Raw genomic sequence first — 24,446 nt, 5'->3', positions numbered from 1 at the left:
GCATGTCCTGTTGACCGTCATTCTACAATTCTGAAATCCAACCTGTTGGGTCCCAATCCAGTATCAGAAGTCAGGAAAGGCCACTGCTTGTCTGGATGATTCCCGCCTGGCTCCAACCTGGACCTTACTGGTACTTCCACCTCGCCAGCTGCCCCCCGCTTTCTCAGCTCTAATATGCTTGTACTGCTTTTCTACGTCTACAGACTTTCTCTTCCCACAGGACAAATTCAAAAGACTTTAAACCAGTGTTCCAGACCCTTCTCTGGTGTCATTCTCACTTGCTCTCAAGTCAAGTCTCCTCTGTGCCGCTGCATCTTAAGGTTTCACCCCATTTTGCTATGAATGGTATCAGAGAAGGAACAACTGGTAGACAATGGGGGCTCAAGGGAGGGTTTTTTAGACTTGAGAGACAGCAGAGCACAGCAGTATGCTACTAGAAATGAACAGTGGGCAGAACTGATGAAACAGGAGACAGACAGCAGCAGAGACACAATGGCAGGAGCAAAGCCAAGAAACCAGCCACTGGTGCGTACAGGGACGTGCATCCTTCCAGCTGGAGAGCAGGCCTGGTGCGGGTGTAGGTGCAGACAGATTAGTAAATTGCATGGTGGAAACAAATGGTGTGGTCCTCTCCCCTGTGCTTCCAAGACACTCTGGTATGTCTCATACTCCAAGCGTGCCATTTACTGCCTGCCCAGCGCTGCTGAGAGAGAATGCAACTACACATTCAAGTGCCTGAGTCTTAATAGTGGCTCCATTATTTACGAGCCACTTAACTTCTCAAAACCTCAAGGTTCTTTACCCTGAAATGAAGGACTTATAGATGCTGGAAATGTCTCTTCAACATATGCCACTTCTTGGTCCACTGTGAGAACTGAAAGGGATAATAACCTTAAAGCTCCTAGCACAAAGGAGTTGTACAATAAATGTGATCTCAAGCACATCTTCTCTGTGTGAAAATAATAAAGTAAAAATAACTACCACTTAGTATCTAATGTCCCAGATGTTATGCTGAAAATTACTTAAATAAATCATTTCTTTTTATCTTAACCACACCTTATGAAATCAGTGTTCACCCCACTTTATAGATTAGAACTGAAGTTAAGAAGTAACTTGCCTAAGACTACATATGGCAGGATGGGAAATGGGAAATCTGGTAAATCCAGGAATGTCCAACCCGAAAGGCCATCGTTTCATTGTAACACTGCACCGTCTGCCTTAGCTTGAGATAAAGACTAAATAAGCATTCACACAGGAAAACCTCAGCAAATGCGAAAGGTTATTTTAAAAAAATTAAGATATACCATGGTAGGTTTCTGCGTCCACGTTTGCCAATCTCTATTAGACCATGAAGTCCACAGTACATTGTTTAGGACCTGACATACCACAAATGCTTAAGAAATGGTTGCTAGATAAATCAATCAAACCAGTATTTTAGGATAAAAGCATCTGTTACACTCTGATTTTTTAACAGTGCGTATGTATTATTTTGACAAAAACTGAAAAATAAATCTATTCTGTTTCATCTACCCGTCCACCACTGCCATTTCTTCCACAGACCAAAACCGCTTCGCCTGGCTGTCCTGCCACACTTACCCACTTGTTTCTGTGGTTGACGTGGGCGCCACTGGTTGCCAGGAAAAGAGCTGCGGCCTCATTTCCTGCTTCAGCTGCCCGCTGCAGTAAGCAATTTCCTAGGAGGAAACGGGCATAGTCACTCTTCTATTTGCATAAAAATAAGGTCAAGTTCCCCGCAGCACCACACCCTGCCCTGCCTCACCACCTTTCACTACTGACAAGTCCACACCGGAAGTAGGTACCATTTAAGTCCACACAGGCCCTCTCTGTATGTGGACACAGAGACTAAGAGGAGCCTGGGTGGAGCAAAGACTTGGTCTGGAAGTCAGAAGACACTCACTCTTCCCTGGGTTTGCCACTAGCCACCACCTGGGACCAGAGGTAAGTTATGACTCTTTACCAGGGTGGGTTAGAACACGATTTCTCAACAGCAGTGCTACTGACATCCTGGGCCAGATAATTCTTTGTAGTGAGGAGTTTGCTCTGTACACTGTGTAATATTTAGTAGCACCACCGGCTTCTCCCCATTAGATGCCAGTAGCACCCTCGACCTTACTGCCGCAATGAAACGTCTGCAGACTTGCCAAGTGTCCCTTGGGCGATACGGGTCAGGGAGTCGTCTCTGTCTGAGAACCTCTGGGCTAGATGACCATTTTGAAGACACTGTAAGCTGAAGTTCTACCAGAAAATGCTCCTTAAATACCTCACTTTTACTCCTAGAGCCTTAAGTATGTTTGTTCTTGGCTTAGAAATGTTTAGCTTAGCCCTATCACTCTTTTCTAAATAAAAATCTTAGAAAGAAAAAAACAAAAAATTTTCTCTTTTCCCCTCAAAACAGTTTTAACCCCCAGAGCAATGTTTTCTCTTTCTATTAAAATCCATTTCCTTTCTGGATAAACACAAAATATTATTTTCTACAGCTATGCTATTCGAAAACTCATATTAAATTAAATACCAGGAGTAAAAATAAGGTGAAGCAACTGACAGAGCACTGCTTTGTTTCCACGCCGTTCTTTCCTTTTCCCTCAGAGAACGTGGTTCCACGCCTACGTGAGAGTCATTCTAATTTAGAGACTCCTAATAAAAAAGTCCCATTTTCACTTCTGAAGTCATTCTGGTACAGACAAGACATAAATCATACACCTCCCTACAGAACAACGATGCAACCTGCAACTGCTAAAGCATTACTGATATGTTGAAAAACAGTGGACTAAGGTTATTACATGTACATGAAAACTGGAACAAGGAAAAAATAATAATCCTGAACTTGAATTAAAACGCAAGGTATATAATGTAAAATTGACAGAACTAGCAAGAAAAATAGACAAACCCATAATCAAAGTGAACATTTTTAATGTGCCTCCCAGAAACTGACCGATCAAGGAGTCCAAAAGTTAATGAGTAAGCAAATGAGTAAGACTTGAACGGCATAATGAACGCATTGATTTACTGGGCATATAGAGAACGCTACATGCATCCTACGATTAAAGAATGCACACTCTTTTCAAGCACACGCCAAACTTCTATAAAACCTGTATCTGTACAGTCTGACATTCAACTCTCAAACAACACAGAATCAGTCTCTTACATGTCTCACTCTTTGATAACCCAACTAAGTACACTATTTCTACCAAATGATAAAATTTGACCTTACAAGCGAAAATTAGAATTTTGGAAAACTTTGATCTGCAACTCCAAGTTCCTCAATACTGAAAGATTCTTCTAAGAGATGAGTGGTGATATTAATAAATGTGATTCTAAAATAAATGAACATTTTGAAGATCTGCATAACTCAGTGAACCAAGGTTTTCCAAATGACTAAGGCATGATGTTACAAAATCATGCAGAGAAAAAATCCACTTAAAGCACGAACAGACCATAAATTTTAATATAACGGAGTATAAAAATTTCATTAATACAGTTTCAGATTCCTCACTGAAACTAACTTTAGAGAAATTACCCCTTGATAAATTTTGCTTGCAGTATCAAAGTAATATATCCACAATTACCTGAAAAGGCTCTTAAAATACGCCTCCCTCTTCCAACTACATAACCGTGTGAAGGGATGTACTTTCTTTAATCAAAACAAAATATCTTAAAAGATTGAATACAGATGCAGATATCAGAAACCAGTTAATCTTTCAACTAAATTTTGTTTTGAAAATTATTCTTCATAAAAAATGTTTCATGTTAACATAAAATGGTTTGTTGTTATTATTATTAATTAATACATCTTTTAAAAATTTCTCAGCTTTAATTTCTAACATGGTGAATATCAAAGATACCCTCTTAAACAAAAAGCTCTTTAGGATATAATTTTTAAGAGGGTAAAAAGAGTTCTGAGTTCAAAAAGACTGAAACTCACTGCATTAAATAAATAGAAGTGTTTCAGCCAAAAGGATTTAACTTAGAGTCTGGCTAAGTTTTCTGAAGCACAAGATCAGACTTTTACTATGATTAAAATTAAATACAAAATAATTTCAGTAAGAGCATGTCATCCAGTTTCTAAATTTCTGGTGAAATCACTGACACAGTATTTCATGGAGTCTCCAGACTGAGCATCGGCTCTTCGGGAATCTGTGCTTTACCTGTTACTGTATCAGGTGCATTGGTGTTGCTGCCACGCTGAATGAGTCTGGCCGCAAAGCTGTTTTCATCAAATGAAGTCCCATTTACCATGGGGAGGTCTTCGAAGGGGTTTACAGACTGGTCGGAAGACACGGTGATGTACTGCACTGCAAGCCACAGAGCGGTGCTGCCCTCATGGTCCTTCAGCTCTAAATCTAACCTGAAATGAGGAAGCAATGCAAACAGCAAATACAATCGTCTTCTGACACTCTGTACTGCCAACAGCCACATTCTTTCCCTCTGTACTTTTGTGAATGACAATTTTTTATTTTACTTTTACTTAGTAAAGTTGATAGTGCTAAAAGGTATTTTAGGAGAATTATTTTTCACTCACAATCCCACCCTCACAACTGCTTTTTCGTTTCTCCACGTCTCCCTACGTACTGTTTACACTGCAGCAACTGACTGAACACGTATTCGTTCCTGGCCATGATGGACAAGTGTAAGGGAGTCCTGCAAGAGGAAAAAGAGGAGGCATCAACTCAGGACGGGGCAGTTCAGGACTACTCATAGCAGGAGGTGACTAGAATCTGCAACAAATTCCACATTTCTGCCAACAGTGTCTTTTTGTACCCCTGGCAAACAGTTTTCCAAAACCATGACCAAGTATCAACGAATGAAAAAGGATTAGATTAGATGTTACAATTTATTCAGTAGCCAAACGGACAAGAATCAATAAAAGGAAGAGATACCAAAATACTCTCCAATGAGATCCTGACCCTCACTGAATGTGCACATACTCATGTTTCTAAAACAGTAGTTTCTGCCATAGCAATGCCTATTCTCCCCTACTTACCGTCCACGATTCTGAAAAGAAATTTTTTTCTTCCCGTAATTCTTACACTCAAAACACATTCTGAGTGGCAACAGTGGGAATTGATTAGAATGGCAATGAACTGCTTTCCATGGCTTCACTTTAGCCCTCGTGTGCCCCGAGGAAGACTGCCACCGCAGAGCACAGGGGACCCCGGCTAGCATCTAGCTCAGAGGTTCAGAATGCTAGAGTCTATGATGGTTGGGGGGAAAATTAAGGAATCACCAGAAGAAAAAACAAGAATGCAATTATTTTGGTAAATAAGGTAATTATCACATTACATTGAGTTCATGGAGATCCACCTTATTTAAGTAATTTATCCATTACACAAATCTGTTTTCCTATCCTGACGGCTTCACAGTTATTTTCTGAGATGGTTCCTCAAAGGTATAAAATACTGAGCTGCTATGATAGCTGCTATGGGTCCCACTTGTGTTGGTGATTCAAGTGGCTTAAGTCCTCTTCCATGCTTCCCACACTGTTGTCCCAAAGACAAGCAGCCCTTTCTTAGATTCTAAACCAAGTATTTCTGCAGAAGGGGCAAAAGGAACATGACAACCACTGTCAACTCTGCAAAGGGATGTGCTGTGGAAGAAGAGGGCAAACTGTGCAGACACTGTCTAAGGTGGGAGTGTTTATGAGAAGTTAGAATTGGGTTTAATACAGAGAATTTCCCCCAAATTAGACCTCACAGAAATAAAACGGATTGCTTTGAGAGAAACGCACTCCTTTTCTTCAAAGTATCCAACTAACTCTAACAAAGATGCTGGAAGAAGGAGCTGGACTGGATGACCACTCTGGGGATGACAGAAGTTGCTTAAAAATCCAAGGACCTCAGTTACCTAGGATGGAAATGGTTTCCCCAAATGCCTCTGGCTTTAGTCATCTATCTCATTTGCAAAACAAATCAATGTTTGTGACTTCAATAAAATTCAGACTGAATCATGCTCAACTGAAAAAAACCATGCTAGTTACGTGCTGCCATAAAATAACAATCTGGGAATAGTGCTAGTAACGTGCCACCATAAAATAACAATCTGGGAATAGTGCTGAGCGGTCGACCTGCTCCCCAACTGACCTGCCCTTGCTGTCCTGCATGTTGGGGTTGGCACCAGCCTGCAGCAGGGCCTCTGCAATCTGCGCCATCTCGGACATCACATCTGCTGAGTGCTTCTTTGAACTGTACGATGCCACAAGGTGCAATGGCGTCTCCTGGGCACCCAACGTCGCAGCATTGACAAGGGCCCCATTCTTAATGAGGAAAGTGGCAGCAAAGAGATCTCCTTGAAAGGAAACAGGAGAAGAAATGGTCACATATGACAACACCTGGGGCCAAGCTACTGTGGCCAATGTCTCCTCAGAAAGGTACCAGTAGCTGTAGACAGAGAAGGTCTCATCACTGGGATCATGGACTTACATACTCGAATTCAGTTTCTGATTATCTGTCGTCATCTGTCCCGACCCCTCACTCCAGTATCACTGCACAGTTTTAAGTAACAGGTTTCTATCCTTCAAAGACCTCTTCTGGTCATCAACTTTCATAAAGGGTTCCAAGATTCCTCCCCAACACAATTTATCTCCCTCTCTCATTAGATACCACAGCCTGTACCAAAGCAGTTCTTACCCCTAACCTGCTGTACCTGCATACAGGTTCCTGTTTAGAGTAAGACCATGTCCAACTGATTTATTATTATCACAAAGATTCCTTTTATTTTCTCACTCTCATTACATACACACATAACAGTCTTAATAAGTTTGCAGTTGAGTATTTGAACAAAGAATCTGTACATATTACTATTTTTAAAAATTCATATGGTAAATTAACTGGTTGTAAAAACAAAGCTTCTAAGGGGGAGGGATAAATTAAGAGTTTGGGATTAACAGATACACATTACTATATATAAAACAGATAAACAAGGACCTACTATTTATCACAAGGAACCATATTCAGTACAACCATATCTTGTAATAGCTTATAATGGAAATGAATCTGAAAAAGAATAGATATATATATATATGGATAACTGAATCACTTTGCTGGACACCTGAAACTAACACAACACTGTAAATCAACTATACTTCAATTTAAAAAAACCCCACAAAAAACAACCCCTCGAAGCTTCTAAGTCCCTTCAGTTGCCTTAACTCTCATGTTGTAAGTAGAAAAGTCTACTTAGAACCTACAAATAACACATTAAGACTGAATAACATATAAATCTGGTATTTCAACAGCTCAAAGTATCACCTTTGACTATTCGGTGCTCTGTATGAAGGGAAAAAACCCTCCCTTGCCATTTTGACAAAAGAATTACGTTTATGTGAAAATATTAAAGGCATGTAATTCTGAAGATAGTTTGTCAGATACCAGCAAAGAAAAGCTGATTTGAGATTGGTTCTGCGAATATACAGTTAAATTCAAAACCAAGCAATCTGATAAGTGGCAATTTAATGTTAAAAATACTGTGGAAAACCAGCTAAAGTATACTTATCAAGTTAATTTGGAAGATGATAGAAATTAAGCAATTAAATTTGTTATAAGATTACTTAAAGTTCAATATTCCTTGGATTTAGTTTCATTTACAATTTAAAACATACAAAAACACTCACTACACATAAAATTAACACTCCTTAAGAAAATAAGGCAAGAATAACAGTGCATCACAAGATAATTGTCAACAGAGAAGTCATCACTTATTAAACGTACAATGCATGCTTTGGGGCATTCCGTGTACTGGGTGGAAGCAACTGTTTCTGTCAGTGGCCTCCAGACGGCACCGATTAGCTCATGGCTGGGAAGTCAAATCAAACTCATTCTCCCCTGACAGACCCCATGTCTAACTTTGGCGGGTGTGCCAGTGTCATCCCAAGAGCTCTTCTGGGATTCAGAGGTACTTTCTGTAGACCTCCATTTCACCATGGTCTATAGGGTGAATCTTCTGCAAATCACACTCTTTTTCAGCTGAAAGAAGCCCCAAATGCAGAGCAAGCTCCCAGGTTGATTCGCTGGGCCCATGACCATCGACTGTACTTCAATTTGCTGCAGGTTTTAGGATAAACATCAGGTTGTTAAAGGTGCCTTGAACTTCTTTACTATATTCCTCATTGGCAATGGTGCTCTTGCCAGAGCTGTTCTGTTCTTCTCTTCACATCAGGACACTGTCGTGTTTCTCGTTCTGTTAGTATTGTGGATGCACAATCCCCTGAACCACAACTTCCAGTTGGTGATTTCTCTTACAGAGTCACTTCTGAGAAGTTTTCTTTTATATCCTGCAATATCATTTCATCTTCTTCAACTATACTTCTGCCGTCTGAACATTTAGAAAAGGACTTAGGATTTCAGGGGTGGCAAAGCTCTCAAGCCTGTTATCTGTATTCCTCTGCTCATTGTCACCTGAATAATATGTTTCATCTGGTCTTCAGTAGACATGACATTTCAAAAATCATCTGGCTTTCAGTATTTCCCAGTTGCTCTACTCTTTCTTCCAAGGGACCATCTTGCTGGAGAGTATGAGCTCTGGCACTGAAGTGGCTTGGCCATCACAGGTGCCTCAGATGCTAGTTGGTCCATGTCTGATTTATTTTTGTATCCACCACTCTCTTACAGAAAACAGGCACCAGGGAAATGTTTGGGAAGAAAATGCATTGACTGGTCAAGGCTGCTAGGTTCCACTTTAACAGACTGGCTCTAATTCCAGTCAGTTATGACTTTGGGTAACTGAAGACTTCTCTAACTAGACCCTTCTGAAATATTTTCATTCTTCTGTCCCTGATTTTTTCTTGGGGGTTAGGGGAAGGTGCAATCTTTACCAACACCATGTGCAAAGGACCAAAGTTAGATTTCTTTACAAAAAGAAAGCAACAGGTAACATGCACATCAGGGGGCTGGGCTGGGTCAGGCCTTTGCTATCCATATATTCACATATATATCGGGGCTGTCAGTAGGGCCCTGACGTGTAATATGAACAAACCCCACGGAGATTCAATCTAGGAGAGAATGTGCAGAAACAATACATTAGCAATTGAATAAAATATCCTAGAGAAAGCCACTTACATGCTGCAAGTGAAAGAAAATTTAGAATTATGAGGACAGAGAGCCTTAAAATGACAAATCTGATATATAACACACTGGGAGAGAGGTGGAATGTGATTTCATTACCTTTAAGATAGGCCAAACTAAGTAATAAACAGAGAGTAGAGCTAAAATAAGATAAATCAATGAAAAACTTACAATACGCTGTACATACAGAAGAAAAACCAGGCAATACGGCACCCAGAAATAAGGCTACAGGAAAACCTATTGATGGCTGGATTCAGATGGATTGTACAATAAAATTTTTTTTATATCTTAAATCCTCTTACAAAGAATCATAGCTTTTAGATTAGATTCACTTTATTAATAAGAGCCAAAGTTTTTTTTTTAACTTCTACATATAAGCATACATACAATACACACACCCTACACAAAAAATTAGTTAGGAATTTCTGGAAATTGAAAATTGATGATGTTTTACTTTAACAGAAAGTCAGCCTGTGGATATACAACCCAGAGGAAATGGACAACTGACATCAAAAAAAGCAGAACAAAGGGAGGGAACAGAAAATGCCAAAAGCACCATTTATAAAGTTTCTGTCAATAAGAAAACTTCTAATACAATTTTTTGGGGGGGAGGTAATTAGGTTTATTTTTTAATGGAGGTACTGGGGATTGAACCCAGGACCTTGTGCCTGCTAAGCACGCACTCTACCACTGAGCTATACCCTCCCCCTCAGAAAACTTCTAATACATTTTAGAAAGATTCCCACCAAAAATAGTTAAAACAAAAACTGTTTGGTGCTTAAAAGTTCCAGTTACTTCAGTACCTCATTCACCAACACTGCCAAGTAAATGAGGCATTACTATAATGACTCGTCCACAATAAAAATACTCACAACAATGTAGTTAATGTTTAAAAAAAAAAATCCACATGCAATTTTTCTTTCAACAAAGCTCCCTGACAGAAGTTTCATTCAGGGAGCGGGCAGCAACCTTCATTACTTAATTAATGAAAACTGTATCTCAGCTGCTCCAGTTGGTGGCCTCATCTGCAAACAGTACATGTAACTGGACAGGAGCATGCTGCTTAACAGACCCACTGACTGAAGTTAATTATCAAGGAAAATGAGCACAAGAAGAGCTAGATTTTTTTTTTTAAAGCAAGGACTCATCTTCTTGCCCAGATCCAGCTGCTCAGAGGAGATGGCATCCCTCCGGCCACATGTATGCCTCCTGTGGGCTCACTCACAAACACCAGCTGCCTGTTTCATTCTTCATACAAACTGGTTATTAGGATGATCACTGACTCTTCTGGTTATAGATTCTAACCAGACCTAAATCTCATATATTAGAAGATCTTCACTCATATTTTAAGAATATTACTCAATTTAATCATTTGGATAGGTCAACAGACTGACAGCTCAAGCTGAAGAAGGAAAAGTGAAAAAAATTCCTACAGAAAGCGGAGCTGGTCAAGGCACTCCAACACAGGGGCAAGGCAAGAGCGCAGGCCGACCCTACCACGCAGTAGTCACCGGGCTGGGTGTGCTACTAACACTGGCCCTCATTCATCCAACAACCAGTAAAGCAGAAATGATTCCCATTTCACAGGTGAGGAATGGTTACGTGACTTGTCCAAGAACAAGTGGAAGAGCCAGGATTCAAATCTCAGTACATCCAGACTCCAATGCCAGTACTCCATCCACCACACCATGCCACACTCTCCCAAGCTAGTAGCAATCAGGTTTATCATGCCCACACTGCAGGCCACATGCTCACAAGGCAGGCAACTGATATATTTGGAGCAGAAGATTAAATCATCTGAAAATAAGTATCAAGAATGTATCACCAATTCTTGGCAAGTCTCGTAACTAAGCAATCACCGAAATATTTAATAACTCATCAAAGATGTTTTTTCATCACACGTAAGAATTTAAGTCCCTAAGAGGAAAGAAACATAACTCTGAGATTGTTTTTTTAGTAACAAATGTAATTTGTTTCCAAAATAAACAGCTCAGAAACTAAAAAGTATGGGAAAGAATACTTCCCGATGTGGTAGAAATGTTCCCCACGGAGCACACGCCCAGCGCTAAGCACCCGATGGCCCTGCACTGTGCGGAGTGGTGCTTGGGAAAAATGTGTCTGCTCTTGACACTCACATACTCAAAAGGATTTCCCCCCCAGTGATGAACAAAATTTTCCTCTCCACCAGCCAGCAAGCTTAACACTCTAACACACAGCTTAGAGGGATATTTATATTAAAATCTTTGCCCAAAAAGGGCAAAGCCACAGCTGCAACAGGACCATATTTGAAGTAACTACATTCCAACAACTAGGAGCAACTTGTGAATGGCCAAAGTGTAGCAGAGATAATAGTATAGTAACACAGAACTGGAAGGTTAAATAAACATGATTAAGATGTGGGGAAACCAGTATATTCTGTTCTCAATGTCCACATGTAAACAAAACGTGGCTATGGCCAAGTACCTCAATCAATTCATCTAACCCTCTGTAGAAGGAAGGCTCTGAGACATGTGAGAGCTTGCATTCCATACTGGAACTGCACCCCTACACAGCTTCTCACTCAGCCAAAAAAATGACTACTGCCAAGCAGAGTCACGCAGGATCCATTTGGGAGTTAAGAATTATTAAGGCCACAGGAAAAAAAGCAAAAGACTAATACATTTTTTTCCTTGGAAAGTTAATTCATTAAGATGAAAACCTTCTGATCTTAATTCTATCACTTCCAGAGCCTTCCCACTACTGACAAAACGCTCACAAGATAGCTGCAATTTCAAAATACTTTCCTAGAGCAAAGTGAAACTTTATCACTTTGCCATGATAGATGAGACATCTAGTCCGTAAAAGTGAAAACTCTGAATCCAAGGATACGTTTGAGTATTGTGTTTTTGAGACCTTCCCTCTCTCATAGTAACCGATACAAGTGAAGTCTTCCTAGCACAATTCCTGGAGAAAGCAATGCACTGAATAAGCAAATAACACATTAATTGCTTACAAGTAAAGGGTACTTCTTCAGAAAGTACCATCTTTCTAGCCTTCTTCTGGGGGTCCTGTTGACAAGGAAAAGCCTAACCAACCAGGCATAAGCCAACAGGTCTTCAGTCTCTCCTCTGACCCACTGACCACAAATTCTAAATCCTGCAGCCTGCAAGCACAGACTCAAGAAGACTTTGAGAATTTGTGGGACAGAGTCAGCATCTTCAAAAGTTACTTGGATAAAAGTAAAACTGTCCACAGAGAAAAATATAAAATACACTCTTCCTACCTCTTTGGATTCCTTTATGTAACAAGCTCCAGCCATTCTTGTCCACCATGTCCACATCAGCTTTGTGACTAACCAGTGTGCTGGCAATACTCTCCAGTCGCCGCGAAAGGGCTAGATCTAAAGCAAGATCTCCATTATGATCCAATTCATTCAGCTTCCCAGGGAGCTGCACAGAGAAATCTGTAAATTAGTATCCGAATCGCTCCCACCCTGACTCTTAAATACCATCTCACAGAAATGGCAAATTTTAGTCCTATGACACTACTTACTCCCCAAATGCAACTGAATTCGCAAACTTCTCTCAGGCCTCCTCAAGGCACATGCTGTTCATGGGGCCCAGAACTAATGGGGATCACAGAGCAGGTGCAAACACCATAGAAGACAATGCAAGGGGGAAATGCAGACAATGCCGTAGGAACACAAGTGCCAGAGCAGAGGTTCAGAGAGCTTGATGGGAAACAGCTGACGCTTTCATGAAAGATTGTGACCTAACTATCTAATTCCTCCTAGCAGTTTAACGTCTCCCCAAACCCTGGACACCCAGGATAAAACATACTACACACCCATCTGTCAAGAGCAACTACAGTTCTTCTAAGGTAGCATGGCAGGCAGAACAACAGCCCCCAAAGATGTCCATGTCCTAATCCCCGGAACTTGTGAGCTGTCACGTCACACAATGAAAGGCACTTTGCAGATGTGACTAAGGTTAAGGAGCCTGAGATGGGTGGAGTATCCTGGACTATCCAGGCGGGTCCAATCTCTCTAATTACATGAGTCCTTAAAAGTGAAAGAGTAAGTCAGACAGATGTGACATGAGAAGGACTTGATCCGCCATTACTGGCTTTGAAGATGGAGGAAGGGGGCCACAGACTAAAGAGTGTGGTGGCCTCTGGAAGCTGAGAATGGCCCTGACGAAGCTTACAGCCAGGAAGAAAATGGGGATGTTGGGCCTATAACCACAAGGAACTGAATTCTGCCAACAGCTCAAACAAACAGGCTTCCCTCAAGCTTCCAGAAAGGAACACAGCCTGCCAACATCTTGATTTTTAAATGGGTGATGAGTACTGGATTTCCAATGTACAAAACTATAAGATAATAAATTTGTGTTGTTTTAAGCCACTAGGCTTGTGGTAATTTCTTACAGTGGCAAAAGAAAAACCAAAACAGATTTTGGTACCAGGAAGTTGGGTACTGCTGTAACAACTGCCTAAAAATGTGGAAGTGTCCTTGGAAGTGGGCCATGGGCAGAGGCTGGAAGAATTTTGAGAAGCATGACAGAAAAAGCTCAGATTGGCCTGAACAAACTACTAGTAGAAATATGTACATTAAAGACTGCGCCCGGAATGTCTCACAGGATATTACAGAGGAAAACAAGTGAAGATAGTTTGGCGAAAAGGTACAGTACCTGTGAATCCATTTCAATTAGATAAAGGAAGACCACATCTTCTCGCTCCACTTTGATAGCTTTATGTAACGGATACTCAGTCTTAGATTTGAACATTTTGTACAACAACTGAGCACTCATGCTGCTGAAGTCCTCCTTCCGTAAATCATCCTGATGATGAGACACACAGTGAGAAGCAGAATAGATTCCAGGTACCAACAATAGCAACAACCAACATTTATTAAGAAGCCCTTGGAATGCGTCTGGCTCTACTTTACAGGGCTTAACATTTCCCAACTCATTTAATCCTCACAAAAACCCTAGGACGTGGGTACTAGTATTATCCCCATTTACAGATGAAGAAAGTAAAGCACAAAGAGGCTAATTAACATGCCCAAGTTCACACAGTGAGTGAACGGCTGAGCCAAGACCTGGAGCCTGGCCTCCCGGTGAGATGGTGAAGCACAGGCAGCACTGACATCCCACAAGGACGCAGCCATGGGGCCTCCACGTGAGAACAGAGCCAGCCCAGAACCCTACAAAGATGGCAATCACGGAATCAATCAGAACTTCCGCAAACAACTCCTTCCCCTGAGTCTCCGTCAGTCTCTCCAGTTACAGATCTCTAAGCTCCTACCTGTTCTAGCAGGACAGGTACTGTTCCTGTTTCAAGTCTTTAAAATCCAGTTAAGACACTTCCTCTCATAACATTGTTGAATACCAAACAATTTACAGAAACTAGGTTATAAAACATAGCACTCACCATGTTTTTTTTAAAAAATGCAAAACAGACACCAAAAAAAGAAATGCAAAGCCTGTTCTGTAGGACGAGAGCTACCTAAGTGGGGCCACGCTGAATTTCACAGGGCTCTCCACGCGATGAGAAGGCGGGGGAGCTGGGAGACGGTGCTGCAGAGCACCACATGCAGGCCTGTCGGCCCCGCAGCAGCACTTGCTCCCTGGCTCAGCCGCAGCTTCTGCAGACGGAAGGTGAAGCAGGTGTCCCTTCCTTCCAAGCCTGCTTTCTGACCTGAGCTATCTTCTGCCCCTCTACTCCAAAATCAGAACAGTGAGACTTTCAGAGCTAAAAGGAATCTCAGAGATGATCTAGTGCAACTACTTAGCCTTCAATTTTGAGGAAGAGGAAACTAGGGGCCAGAGTGGGATCTGCCTATGGAACCAGGTCTCAAGCCCAGGTCTTCTGACTTTCAGTGCAAGTGCTTTGTCCACAGCCCTCAAGCCCACACTCACCCAATGACTCGCTATGATTTCTGCACAGTAGTTCATCAGCGTGCTGGCGTTCAGCTCCTCCGCAGTCTGATAGAAGCGGATGCAGTTCCTGACATTCACCAGAGACATCACACCCTTCTCACATCTACAAGACAATACGAATGGTGAACAGTATTACTCACAAATGAACAAACCAAAGCAATACCTGTGTACTGGTTGGCTATGTCCTCCAACAGCACTAATATGTAAGGTTTAAGCACAGTAGTTATGAATAAATGATAGCTGAGCTACCATGTTTTAAAAGTACTAGAATTTCATTATTAATAGTATATTATTCATTCTGGTCAGAACCAAAATAATCTATAAATAAACGTGTTAAGCATACCCTGCCCCAACTGCCTTGAAAGTAATCACTTGAAACTTGCTGATCACACACAGGCAACTGTAACATCAAACACGCAACAGGCCACATTCAGTCCTTTGATATTTAATTGTATGGGACACATTTGCAGTTCCCGCCAGCACAACTCTTATCATGCAACCAATGTGACTTAGAAATAGCTTCAAATATGAGGCTCCATGCCTCAATAAATGAACACCTCCTCAAAAGTCTTTCCAGGGGAGAAGGTATAGCTCAGTGCTGGACTGCATGCTTAACATACATGAGGTCCTGCGTTCAATCCCCAGTACCTCCATCAAAATAAAATAAACAAATAAACCTAACTACCTCCCACCCACCACCCAAAAAAAAAAAAAAAAAAGAGAAAGAGAAAAAAAATCTTTCCAAATGGTGATCTATATGGTATGTGAATTATAACTTAATAAAGTTGTTTTCTAGAAAGTCCACTTTAAAAATCTATCATGAATAGGAATGATTGAGTTAAGAGTCGAAATACAGTACACCAAGACAGAGAATTGGCCACGATGGATGTCCCATAAAGCCTGGTAACAACAACAATCACAAAATCACTAATAAGAGAGCACCCTCTACGTCAGGGCAGAAAGGGCTGCGCAGCAGGCACGCAGGTAGGCAGGCAGGCAGGCCTCTGGTAGCACAAAGCAGGCACGTGCCCAAGCCTAGAAGATGCAGTGCTGGGCAGCCGCATGCTTCTGCTGCCCCAGAACTCCTGGAAACCCTGGTGAGCCTCCAGAGAATGGGGCCCGGGGGGGAAGGAGCAGGCGGCCTTGCCTGCACATCTCCTCACAAATCAGGTTCACCTCCAAGGGCAGCAGAGGAGCCTAATATGGTGACACCCCACTGTTGCTTCTTCTGTCTCACTAATTCCCACAAAACCCCTTTTCTGATTACAAGGGCAGAACGTACTGATGAGAGCCTAAATGAACAGTGAGTTGAGGTCCACTAAATTTGAGGCCAAACTACACAGGCTCTCTGTGCCTCCATCTCCTCTGTGAAATAAGGAGAGTACTCTATTTCAGGTATTTGGAGGAGCTCTGTGTGTTTTTCAAGGTAAAGGAAAATCATACAAACTCTGCACAGTCTGAGGTACAAAAGAGGCCTGCTCGCTCATGTGAGGTCCTTCTCAAGGAGTTGCATAATTTAATAACTAATACAAATGGGTTTCAGTACTACTATAAATGAAAATAACTGATTAGCTAGCAGATAATTCCCAACTTTAACAGGTGAGGTCTGGATAGTAAGTGCAGCGGGAGATAGGGAAAGAAAGGAGGAAAGTCATGAGAAAGACCTGGGAAGAAAAGGGAGCAAACTTTCCACAAGTGAGACCTTAGGCAAGGAGCAAGACTGACCCTGGAGTCATTTCTCCACCTCACAGTAAATGCAGGCCCCTATTTTATTCCAAGACCTGAGGTGAAGTACTTTGTTGTTAAGCAACATAGCGGACTTGTCGTAAAGAAGCATCTTGCCCAGGGCACTTTTAAACCAAATTGTTACAATATCTAAGTAAGTCACTATAGCAATGCGTAACAGTGTTCTATTTCTGAGCCCCTGCTGTCTGGACCACTAGTTTCCCCAAACTCTCTCAAACCACAGCAAAGTTTGCTGCAGTCATTCTGACCCCAGGCTACGGAATCAGTGTTCCAGGAGAAAAAGCCCTTTCAGGAACTTTTATACCACGTTCACAGTGACAAATATTCTAACATCCTGAAACACGGTGTGATCTCAGGGAGTACTGACTCACATCTGTAGAGCACTTTGCAAAGCATGTTTACAGACAAAAATGCCGAGAGTCTGAAAATTCCATTCTCCTCCTTACTACTGCCAAAAGACACTGCAACAAGATACTCAACTATGTTTCATGAGGACAGATGTTCTGTTACAACTGGCAGACTCTTCATTTTCACCAGACTCTGGGATCCCCTGAGTGTCATTCACTATTTGGATAGCCTATAAATAGTGACTGACATGATTTACACAACTGAAGCATGTCATCATATTTAAAAATTCAGACTCTCAGTTCACATCTTCTATTTGAAAAGTAGCAGGGCAGACTAACTTTCTTCTGAAGGGATTTTGCTGTTGTTAATATATGTTTTTAATTTTCCAGTACAAAAAAGATAGATGCACAAAAATGATAAGCCTAATTTTTAAAGTACAAAATCAAGCATAAACTCACGCGTCCCACAAACTCCTGCCCAGTCTTGTATCCACCCCATGTGTATAAATATAAGACAAAGGAAAATTATTGAAAGGATAAACAACAAAAGGTTAACAGTAGTTGAATTACAGATTATTTACTTTTTTCTTTATATCATTCTAAAATTTCCAAATATTATATGCTGAACATGTCGCTGGTAATCAGGAAAAAAATTATTATATTAACTGTTTTTAACATACACTATTAATTCTCTCTCCTTTTTTTAAAGAGTGTTTTCCTGGTAATACACAAAAAACTTCCTTTTCATCAAATTGGTGACTGCATCCCCAAACCATCAAGATCCCTACATTACAGAAATGAGCAACACCTGCTTCACATTTAACTGCACACATTTGTGTTGGAGCTCTTCCACTATTTTAAATGTGTAATTTCTCCTGCAGACAGCAGTGGGCACTCTGTGACCTTCTAAAAGCCAGCACTGAATCCACTGCTAGGTCTCTTCCATTCCAGCTCTTAACAAAGACGTAACAGATAACAGCTTACACCCACATCCAACAATACAAAATTGAGCATCTGGTAATGTTGATAGTTATGAAGCCTAATCAGTAGATAAACAGCAAACATTTTAATTAAAGAATCCATTACACAGATTACAATTATCTAAAACTACTTCAACCCCAGGGCATTTTATCAAAGCAATTTAATTTATAAGCAAGTTGGACAAGGTCAATGAGAGAAAGCTCATAAAATCTAGGGGAGAAAAAAGAAGCAGCTATAAATCATGCTCAGTCTAATTAAAATCATTTCATTTCACTCTTAGATGACTCAGAAACTCATCCAAAGAAAGGCCTTGACTAAAGTCAGCTTTGCTAACCTAATACTTACTGTATGTGCCTATGAATCTTAGACCTGTTTGTTTCAGTTACTAGGTTTAGGTATTAAAATGCACTCAAGCCCATGTCAACCACAGACAGCTGGGAGTAACCTGTATACGGACTGTGTGGAGCACAGCAGCCACCTCATGGGAAACATCGGCCCCACAATGAAAACAGAACAAGCAGCTCTAGGAAGCAAGGTCTCTCTTGACTCTCTGAAGGCAACACAACAACACAACAAGGTGGGAGTGCTTCTTGATGGCGAAAACTCTCTCTTCACCCACCCAGGAGAAAAGCCACTCCTTCAGGCATGGAGGAGAATACAAAAGATGACTAAACGATGTAAAAAGATGCTCCACCTGCCAAACTGACTACCAAGGGCCACATCTCCAACAGAAACCAAGGGGCATTTTGCCTGATATCATCTGGTCTATGTTTTGTTTTCTGTTGTCCTAAAAGGCCAACTTGGGAGAGCAACAGAGAAAATGCAAAATAAAAAACATAGCAGGCTATCTCCTTGGGACCCCAAACAGCGGTATCAAATGAAGTGAGATGACAGGAAACATTGGCTGTGAAACTCCCTGAGCCACACTCCCATGGATTAATTTAGGATTGATGTGTTTCTAATAAAGAGAGTATGACCGAGAACTTCATCCAAGTAGATACAAGAGAGAGTAGAATAAAATGTCAAAGGAAATGGTACAGAAGGAAAAGTTGAGGGGTTGGACACTGGATCATATCAAATTCAGCTCATCAGGTCACACAATCATGTAATCTCAGGTACTAAACCACTGAAAGAAAAGAAAATACTTAAAAGCCTTGGAAAATTTAGCTGACAAGGTAACACAAAGCAAGGGAGATCAAATTCTCTCCCCACTACTGCCTTTAAAAGAACACCTTGCAAAAGTTATTTACATTAGCAGAAGGAGCTGTTTTCCCAGAGCTTGGCATAATTAAAGCTCAGCCACCACCATCTGAGGTGCTTGAATATATCTGCTGTGACTTGCCTCTCCCTAAGGAGCTGTAGCTGAAACCGATTAGCTAGTTTCATCAACTCAGTCAGGAACACATCATCTTCTCTGAACTCCAATTCATCCGTATAGATCCAGCGAAGCATTGTCACTGTCACCTCAGGGTTAGCATCTGGTTAAAGAAAAAAAGTACAAAAAAGTTCAAAAACAAAGCACAGATGACATACTTAGACCTTCTTGAGGACCCCTAAAAGTTGAGGCTAATAAATTCTGGTACACCCAACTCAGAGAAATATCACACAGTCGTTAAAAACGGTGATTAAGTATTCTGGGTACCATCTGACTCCAGAAAAGTGTTACAAAGTTTTGCGAGGGGCTGTAGGTAGGGGAAATGAAACTAGTAAAGATGTATAAAGTAAAAACTGGGGGAAAATATTTTAAACATATGACAGAGTTTACATTCTAATAAAAAGATCTTAACAATTAAAAATGAAAAGATGAACATCCAGTGGAAATATGGGAAATGGATATAAACAGGTAATTCACAAAGGTAAATAAAATGGCCAGAAGAACCTTACCAACAACTAAATGCAAATTTAAACTACCACACATTTTTTTACTTCTCAGACTAGCAAAGACTCTTAAAAGTGCAAAACCTTTTACACAGAAATTATACATGTAGATTATTATCCTAAGGAAACAGCTGAGCAAATATAGAGAAATACAAGATAGTCAATGCAGTATTATTTTTAATAATGAAAAACTGGAGCAAAACTCTTACTAGCCCAACAATGGAGAACTAATTAATTAAATGACAGAATATACTATAAAATTTTACAACAACTAAAATTAATTAAATCTATAGTCAATTAAATAGATACTCACTATATAGCAAATAAAAAAATAAGTGGCTAAAAATATAGGTATTAAATTATCTCATTTTTTTGTTAAAACATATTTGTGCCTGAATGTGCATACATTCACACACACCCCCCACCACGTACACATAGTTTTGTCTCTCTCCCATCCAAGTACTAACCAGGTCCAACTCTACTTGGCCTCCAAGATGAGACAGGATCGAAGACAGTCAGGGTGGCAAGGCTACAGACAGAATGACTGTCGTCTGTCTGTCTGTCTATCGATCTTTTGAGAGACTGGAAGGATATACACTAAAATTATCGACCCTTGTAGAATTTGTAACTAATTTTTCTTCTAGCATATTTCCTCCCTGATTTTTATTTTAAAAGCATGCATTATTTATGTAATTTTATAAGTTAAAATAAAGATTTTACAGCAACTTGGGAAAATGCTTGGGATGAAAATTATTAAAATATCTAAACTATGATTTCAACTAAAATCAACTCTTGGTTAATCAGAAAAAAGGACAATGATGGTCAGAGGACCACTTAAAATCAAGGTCTACACCAGTGGTTCTCAAAGGTAGTCCAGGGCTAAAAGAATCAGCACCATCTGGGAACCTGCTAGGAATTCTTATCCTCAGGCCCACCCCAGATCCACTGATCAGAAACTGTGAGGGTGCGGCCCAGCATTTGTGTTTTAACAAGTCCTTCATGTGACTTTGATGCTTGCTAGGGTTTAAGAAATTATACTCAGTTCTTGATTATCTAGTAAAGGTGGAACATGCACCAGGAACATCCTATTAATCTAGTGATGAGGCAATAATGCAACAGCTCTTATTAACCCTTTGTCTTCCAACTACAGTGGGGAGGAGATGGTTGAAGGGAGTAATGTCAAGTTACTGATTTACTTGCAACCACATTAATTCACCGTCATTCTCTAAAACAGCCCAATAGTAAAAAGGAAAAAAAAAAGGCATAACTTGGGGGGGGGGGGGAATGGACGGACCCCAAGTGAAAAATAACACACAAAAATGCTAATAACGATTAGGTTAAGGTCTTTTTTTTTTTCTCTCTTACCTGTCAAGGTAGTAATAGCACTTTTAAAATGTCTTAAGAAAGAAAACATTTTTAAAATCAGATGAAAATCAAACTGGGTTTATCTAAATAATCTACTTGATGTACTTCAACTAAGCAGTCTCAAGTATACAGTACTAGATCCTAGAAGAGTGAAATTCTAAGCTAGTTTTGTAAACTGGGTTTAATGCCTCAGTAGTTTCTTAACAAAAAAAATATATATGTATATATATGTAGGCCATGTGATTTGTCCAGAGTCGGCAAAAATGCCAAAACTGTGTGTAGGCAGAACTTACTTTACTGCACTTCATCACACTTTGCAGGTAATGTGTTTGGTTTTTTTTTCCCCCCACAAACTGAAGGTTTATGGCAACCCTGTATTGTCATATGATGGTTAGAAATTTTTAGCAATAAAGCATTTTTAAATTAAAGTATGCATTGTGTTTTTAGACATAATGCTAATGCATTTACTACAGTGTAGTGTAAACATAACGTTTACATGCACCAGGAAACCAAAGAATTCACATGACTCACTCTATTACAACATTTGCGCTTTACGGCGGTGGTCTGGGCGGAACCTGCGGTATCTCCGGGGCATATGCCTGTGCACTCTTGTTCCCCTCATACAGCCTTATCTTGGAAAGAGAGCTCATTCCTGAGGATGAGAACATCCCCAACCACACTACCCTCAAACATTTGCTCTGTGGTAGTTTAATTTTGTTTTAAAATTTGGCTGGTTTCCTTTAATAACCGTACCCCCAATTGTCCAAACCAATAAACTTGACCTGTACAACAGATAAACCAAAACCTAAATAGTTTTCTTAAAAACCACCATCAGCAGGGATGTCCTGGAAGCCCTCAAATTTTCAAATTAAGATTCAAGGGATCACCAAACTTTCCCACTCCTGCCCTGACTCTTCCCTTAATCTCCAAAATACACTGAGAATAAATCCATTTTATTCTCAGTCTCAGAGACTTAGACTAAGCAGCCAGCTGTGTGAGGTGGGCAGAGAACAATGAGCCAGAAGGAGAGTATATGGTTCCAACTGTGTAATTTTAGGCAAATCATGCTATCTCCTTCCAATCTACTTAAGCAAGTGGCTATAAAAGTCAAATGACCCCATAAATCAGGAATTACCTTGAAAAGGAGCAGACTGTGAGAAATGAAACCATCCATGACCTGCATTGGGTATGCTTGCTACTAGAAGGCCGTCACCCCCTCAGCAGGCCCAGCACTCAAGCTGGTGAAAAAAAAAAAAAAAAAATCTGTGACTGGGAGGATGAAAAGAAAAATTACACCCAAACTTCAAACTGCACTATAGTCCAGGATGTGTAAAGTCACGCTTTGGCGAATTTGAGATTTTCTATTTGATCTAGTTTTTTTTGTTGCTGTTTTGATTTCATTTTAAATAAATGTTTTATAAGACATTTGGAAAGAATGGGAATAAACTTATCTGTACACAATTAACCAGTAAGTGAAGCATACTGAGGAAATTTTGTTACTTAAATCCTCTATTCCATCTGTCAAAACTGAGAAAAGTGCTTTGAATTTCCTACTATGACTGGTTCAGTTGTCTTTGAGTTTCCAACTATTTTCTCTTCATCTATTTTACAGAAAAGTTTTTGATTCATAAAATTTAAAAATCATGATATGCTGCATATTTTATCAGTAAAAACATCCTCTTTAGCCAATTTAAGGATGTACCTTTAAATACAACTTCTTGGGGAAAACAAAAAAAAAACCACCCCAAGCCCTGTCAAAAAAGAGTAAAATGATAGAGGGTCTAGTTTTGTTATGGCAGTGTGACAACCCGTCCTATTTTAACTGATTATAGCTAAAAACTCTACGCAGAAAATAGAACTACAGGGGAAAGCAAATCTTGAAGTAATCGCACTGGATGAGCTTCTTGATTTTTTTTCTCTTCATGGCTTTGCCCTGAGGGTAGACCTGTCCAGGAGCAACTCTCCTGTGGTGGCCATGGGGATGCCTAAGACTCCAATAAAAACTCCATCTTTCTGGCCAGATGAACCAGGAAAGGGAGCCCTAAGGGGACGGAAGGGTAAGGGGAGAATCCCAGAGCTAGGAGGGCCGGAGGAGATCCCCTAATCCTGTGTATGAAGCCACACAGGCCTCAGGATCACCTCTGAGCCAACCACGCATGGAAGAGTCCCAGCCCAGCTTTAAGAACTGAAGCGATATTTGAACCACTACCCACAGAAAGTGAAACAGAACCTGCAATCTGAACCTAAGGAGATTTAGCATTTTCCAAAGGATGACACAGGACCCAGAGTCTAAACAACATGAAGGTGATGTCCAGGATACAAACCAAAATCATTTCAAACAGAGAAATATTTGGAAAATATGACCATTTTTCAAGGGAAAGACAATCAACATATTCCAACTTCAAGATGACCCAGATATTGAACTGCTTTATCAAAGATTTGAAAACATCTAGTATAATTATGCTCCAAAAGTAAAGGAAAACACTTGAAGTCAAAAGATAAAAAATTTCAGCATCTAAACTATAAAAAAGAACAAAGAGAAATTATAGAAATGAAAAATACAATATACATGTAATAAAAACTCACTCAATGGGCTCAAGAGCAGAATGAAAATCGCAGTGGAAAAAGTCAACTTGAAGACAGAGCAATAGAATTTATCCTATCTGAAGAACACAGAGGAAAAAGATTGGGGGCGGGAGGGAAGAGAGCCTCAGAGATGTATTGGGTAGTAACAAAAGGTCTAGTTTATGTGTCATTGGAGTCTCAGAAGGAGAGAAAAAGAGATCAAGAAAGAAAAATACTTGAAGAAATAATGGTCAAGAATTTTCCTAATTTGGTGACAGACATATAAGTTTTTAGATTCAGGATCATAGTACTCCATCCAAACAAGAAGACACTTGTATTTAGACATATCAGCAAACTGCTACGAACTAAAAAACAACTCTTCATTACTTCACAGGCACTAGAATAACCCCTATCAACAGCAAAACAAAACAGAAAACAGTAAGTGTTGGTGAGGATGTGGAGAAACTGGAACCCTTGTATGCTGTTGGTGGAAATATAAAATGGTGCAGTCCCTGTGGAAAATAGTTTCTCCAAAAACTAAAAATAGAATTACTATATGACCCAGCAAT

General features: G+C 40.3%; 1 protein-coding gene across 5 annotated transcripts in view; it reads right to left on the bottom strand.

Moving 5' to 3' along the window:
* ANKFY1 (ankyrin repeat and FYVE domain containing 1) overlaps positions 1 to 24,446 on the bottom strand; it is a 72,655-nt gene that overhangs the window by 20,515 nt on the left and 27,694 nt on the right. For 3 of the 5 annotated variants that reach the window (XM_006172523.3, XM_032497952.1, XM_014558110.2), the window contains 8 exons: positions 19,412 to 19,547; positions 14,975 to 15,098; positions 13,745 to 13,894; positions 12,340 to 12,505; positions 6,099 to 6,303; positions 4,591 to 4,659; positions 4,167 to 4,366; positions 1,597 to 1,694 (listed from right to left, as the gene is read on the bottom strand). In XM_006172523.3, coding sequence (XP_006172585.2) covers positions 1,597 to 1,694; positions 4,167 to 4,366; positions 4,591 to 4,659; positions 6,099 to 6,303; positions 12,340 to 12,505; positions 13,745 to 13,894; positions 14,975 to 15,098; positions 19,412 to 19,547 — 1,148 coding nt within the window. Of the gene's footprint in view, positions 1 to 1,596; positions 1,695 to 4,166; positions 4,367 to 4,590; positions 4,660 to 6,098; positions 6,304 to 12,339; positions 12,506 to 13,744; positions 13,895 to 14,974; positions 15,099 to 19,319; positions 19,548 to 22,447; positions 22,551 to 24,446 lie in introns of those variants that run through there. The other 2 variants (XM_032497953.1, XM_032497954.1) reach the window with 2 other exon arrangements.

The sequence above is a fragment of the Camelus ferus genome, chromosome 16 (assembly GCF_009834535.1).
Source record: "Camelus ferus isolate YT-003-E chromosome 16, BCGSAC_Cfer_1.0, whole genome shotgun sequence".
Classification (NCBI taxonomy): domain Eukaryota; kingdom Metazoa; phylum Chordata; class Mammalia; order Artiodactyla; family Camelidae; genus Camelus; species Camelus ferus.
Note: the sequence above shows the minus strand (reverse complement) of the source record. Positions and strands in the feature narration are given on the sequence as shown.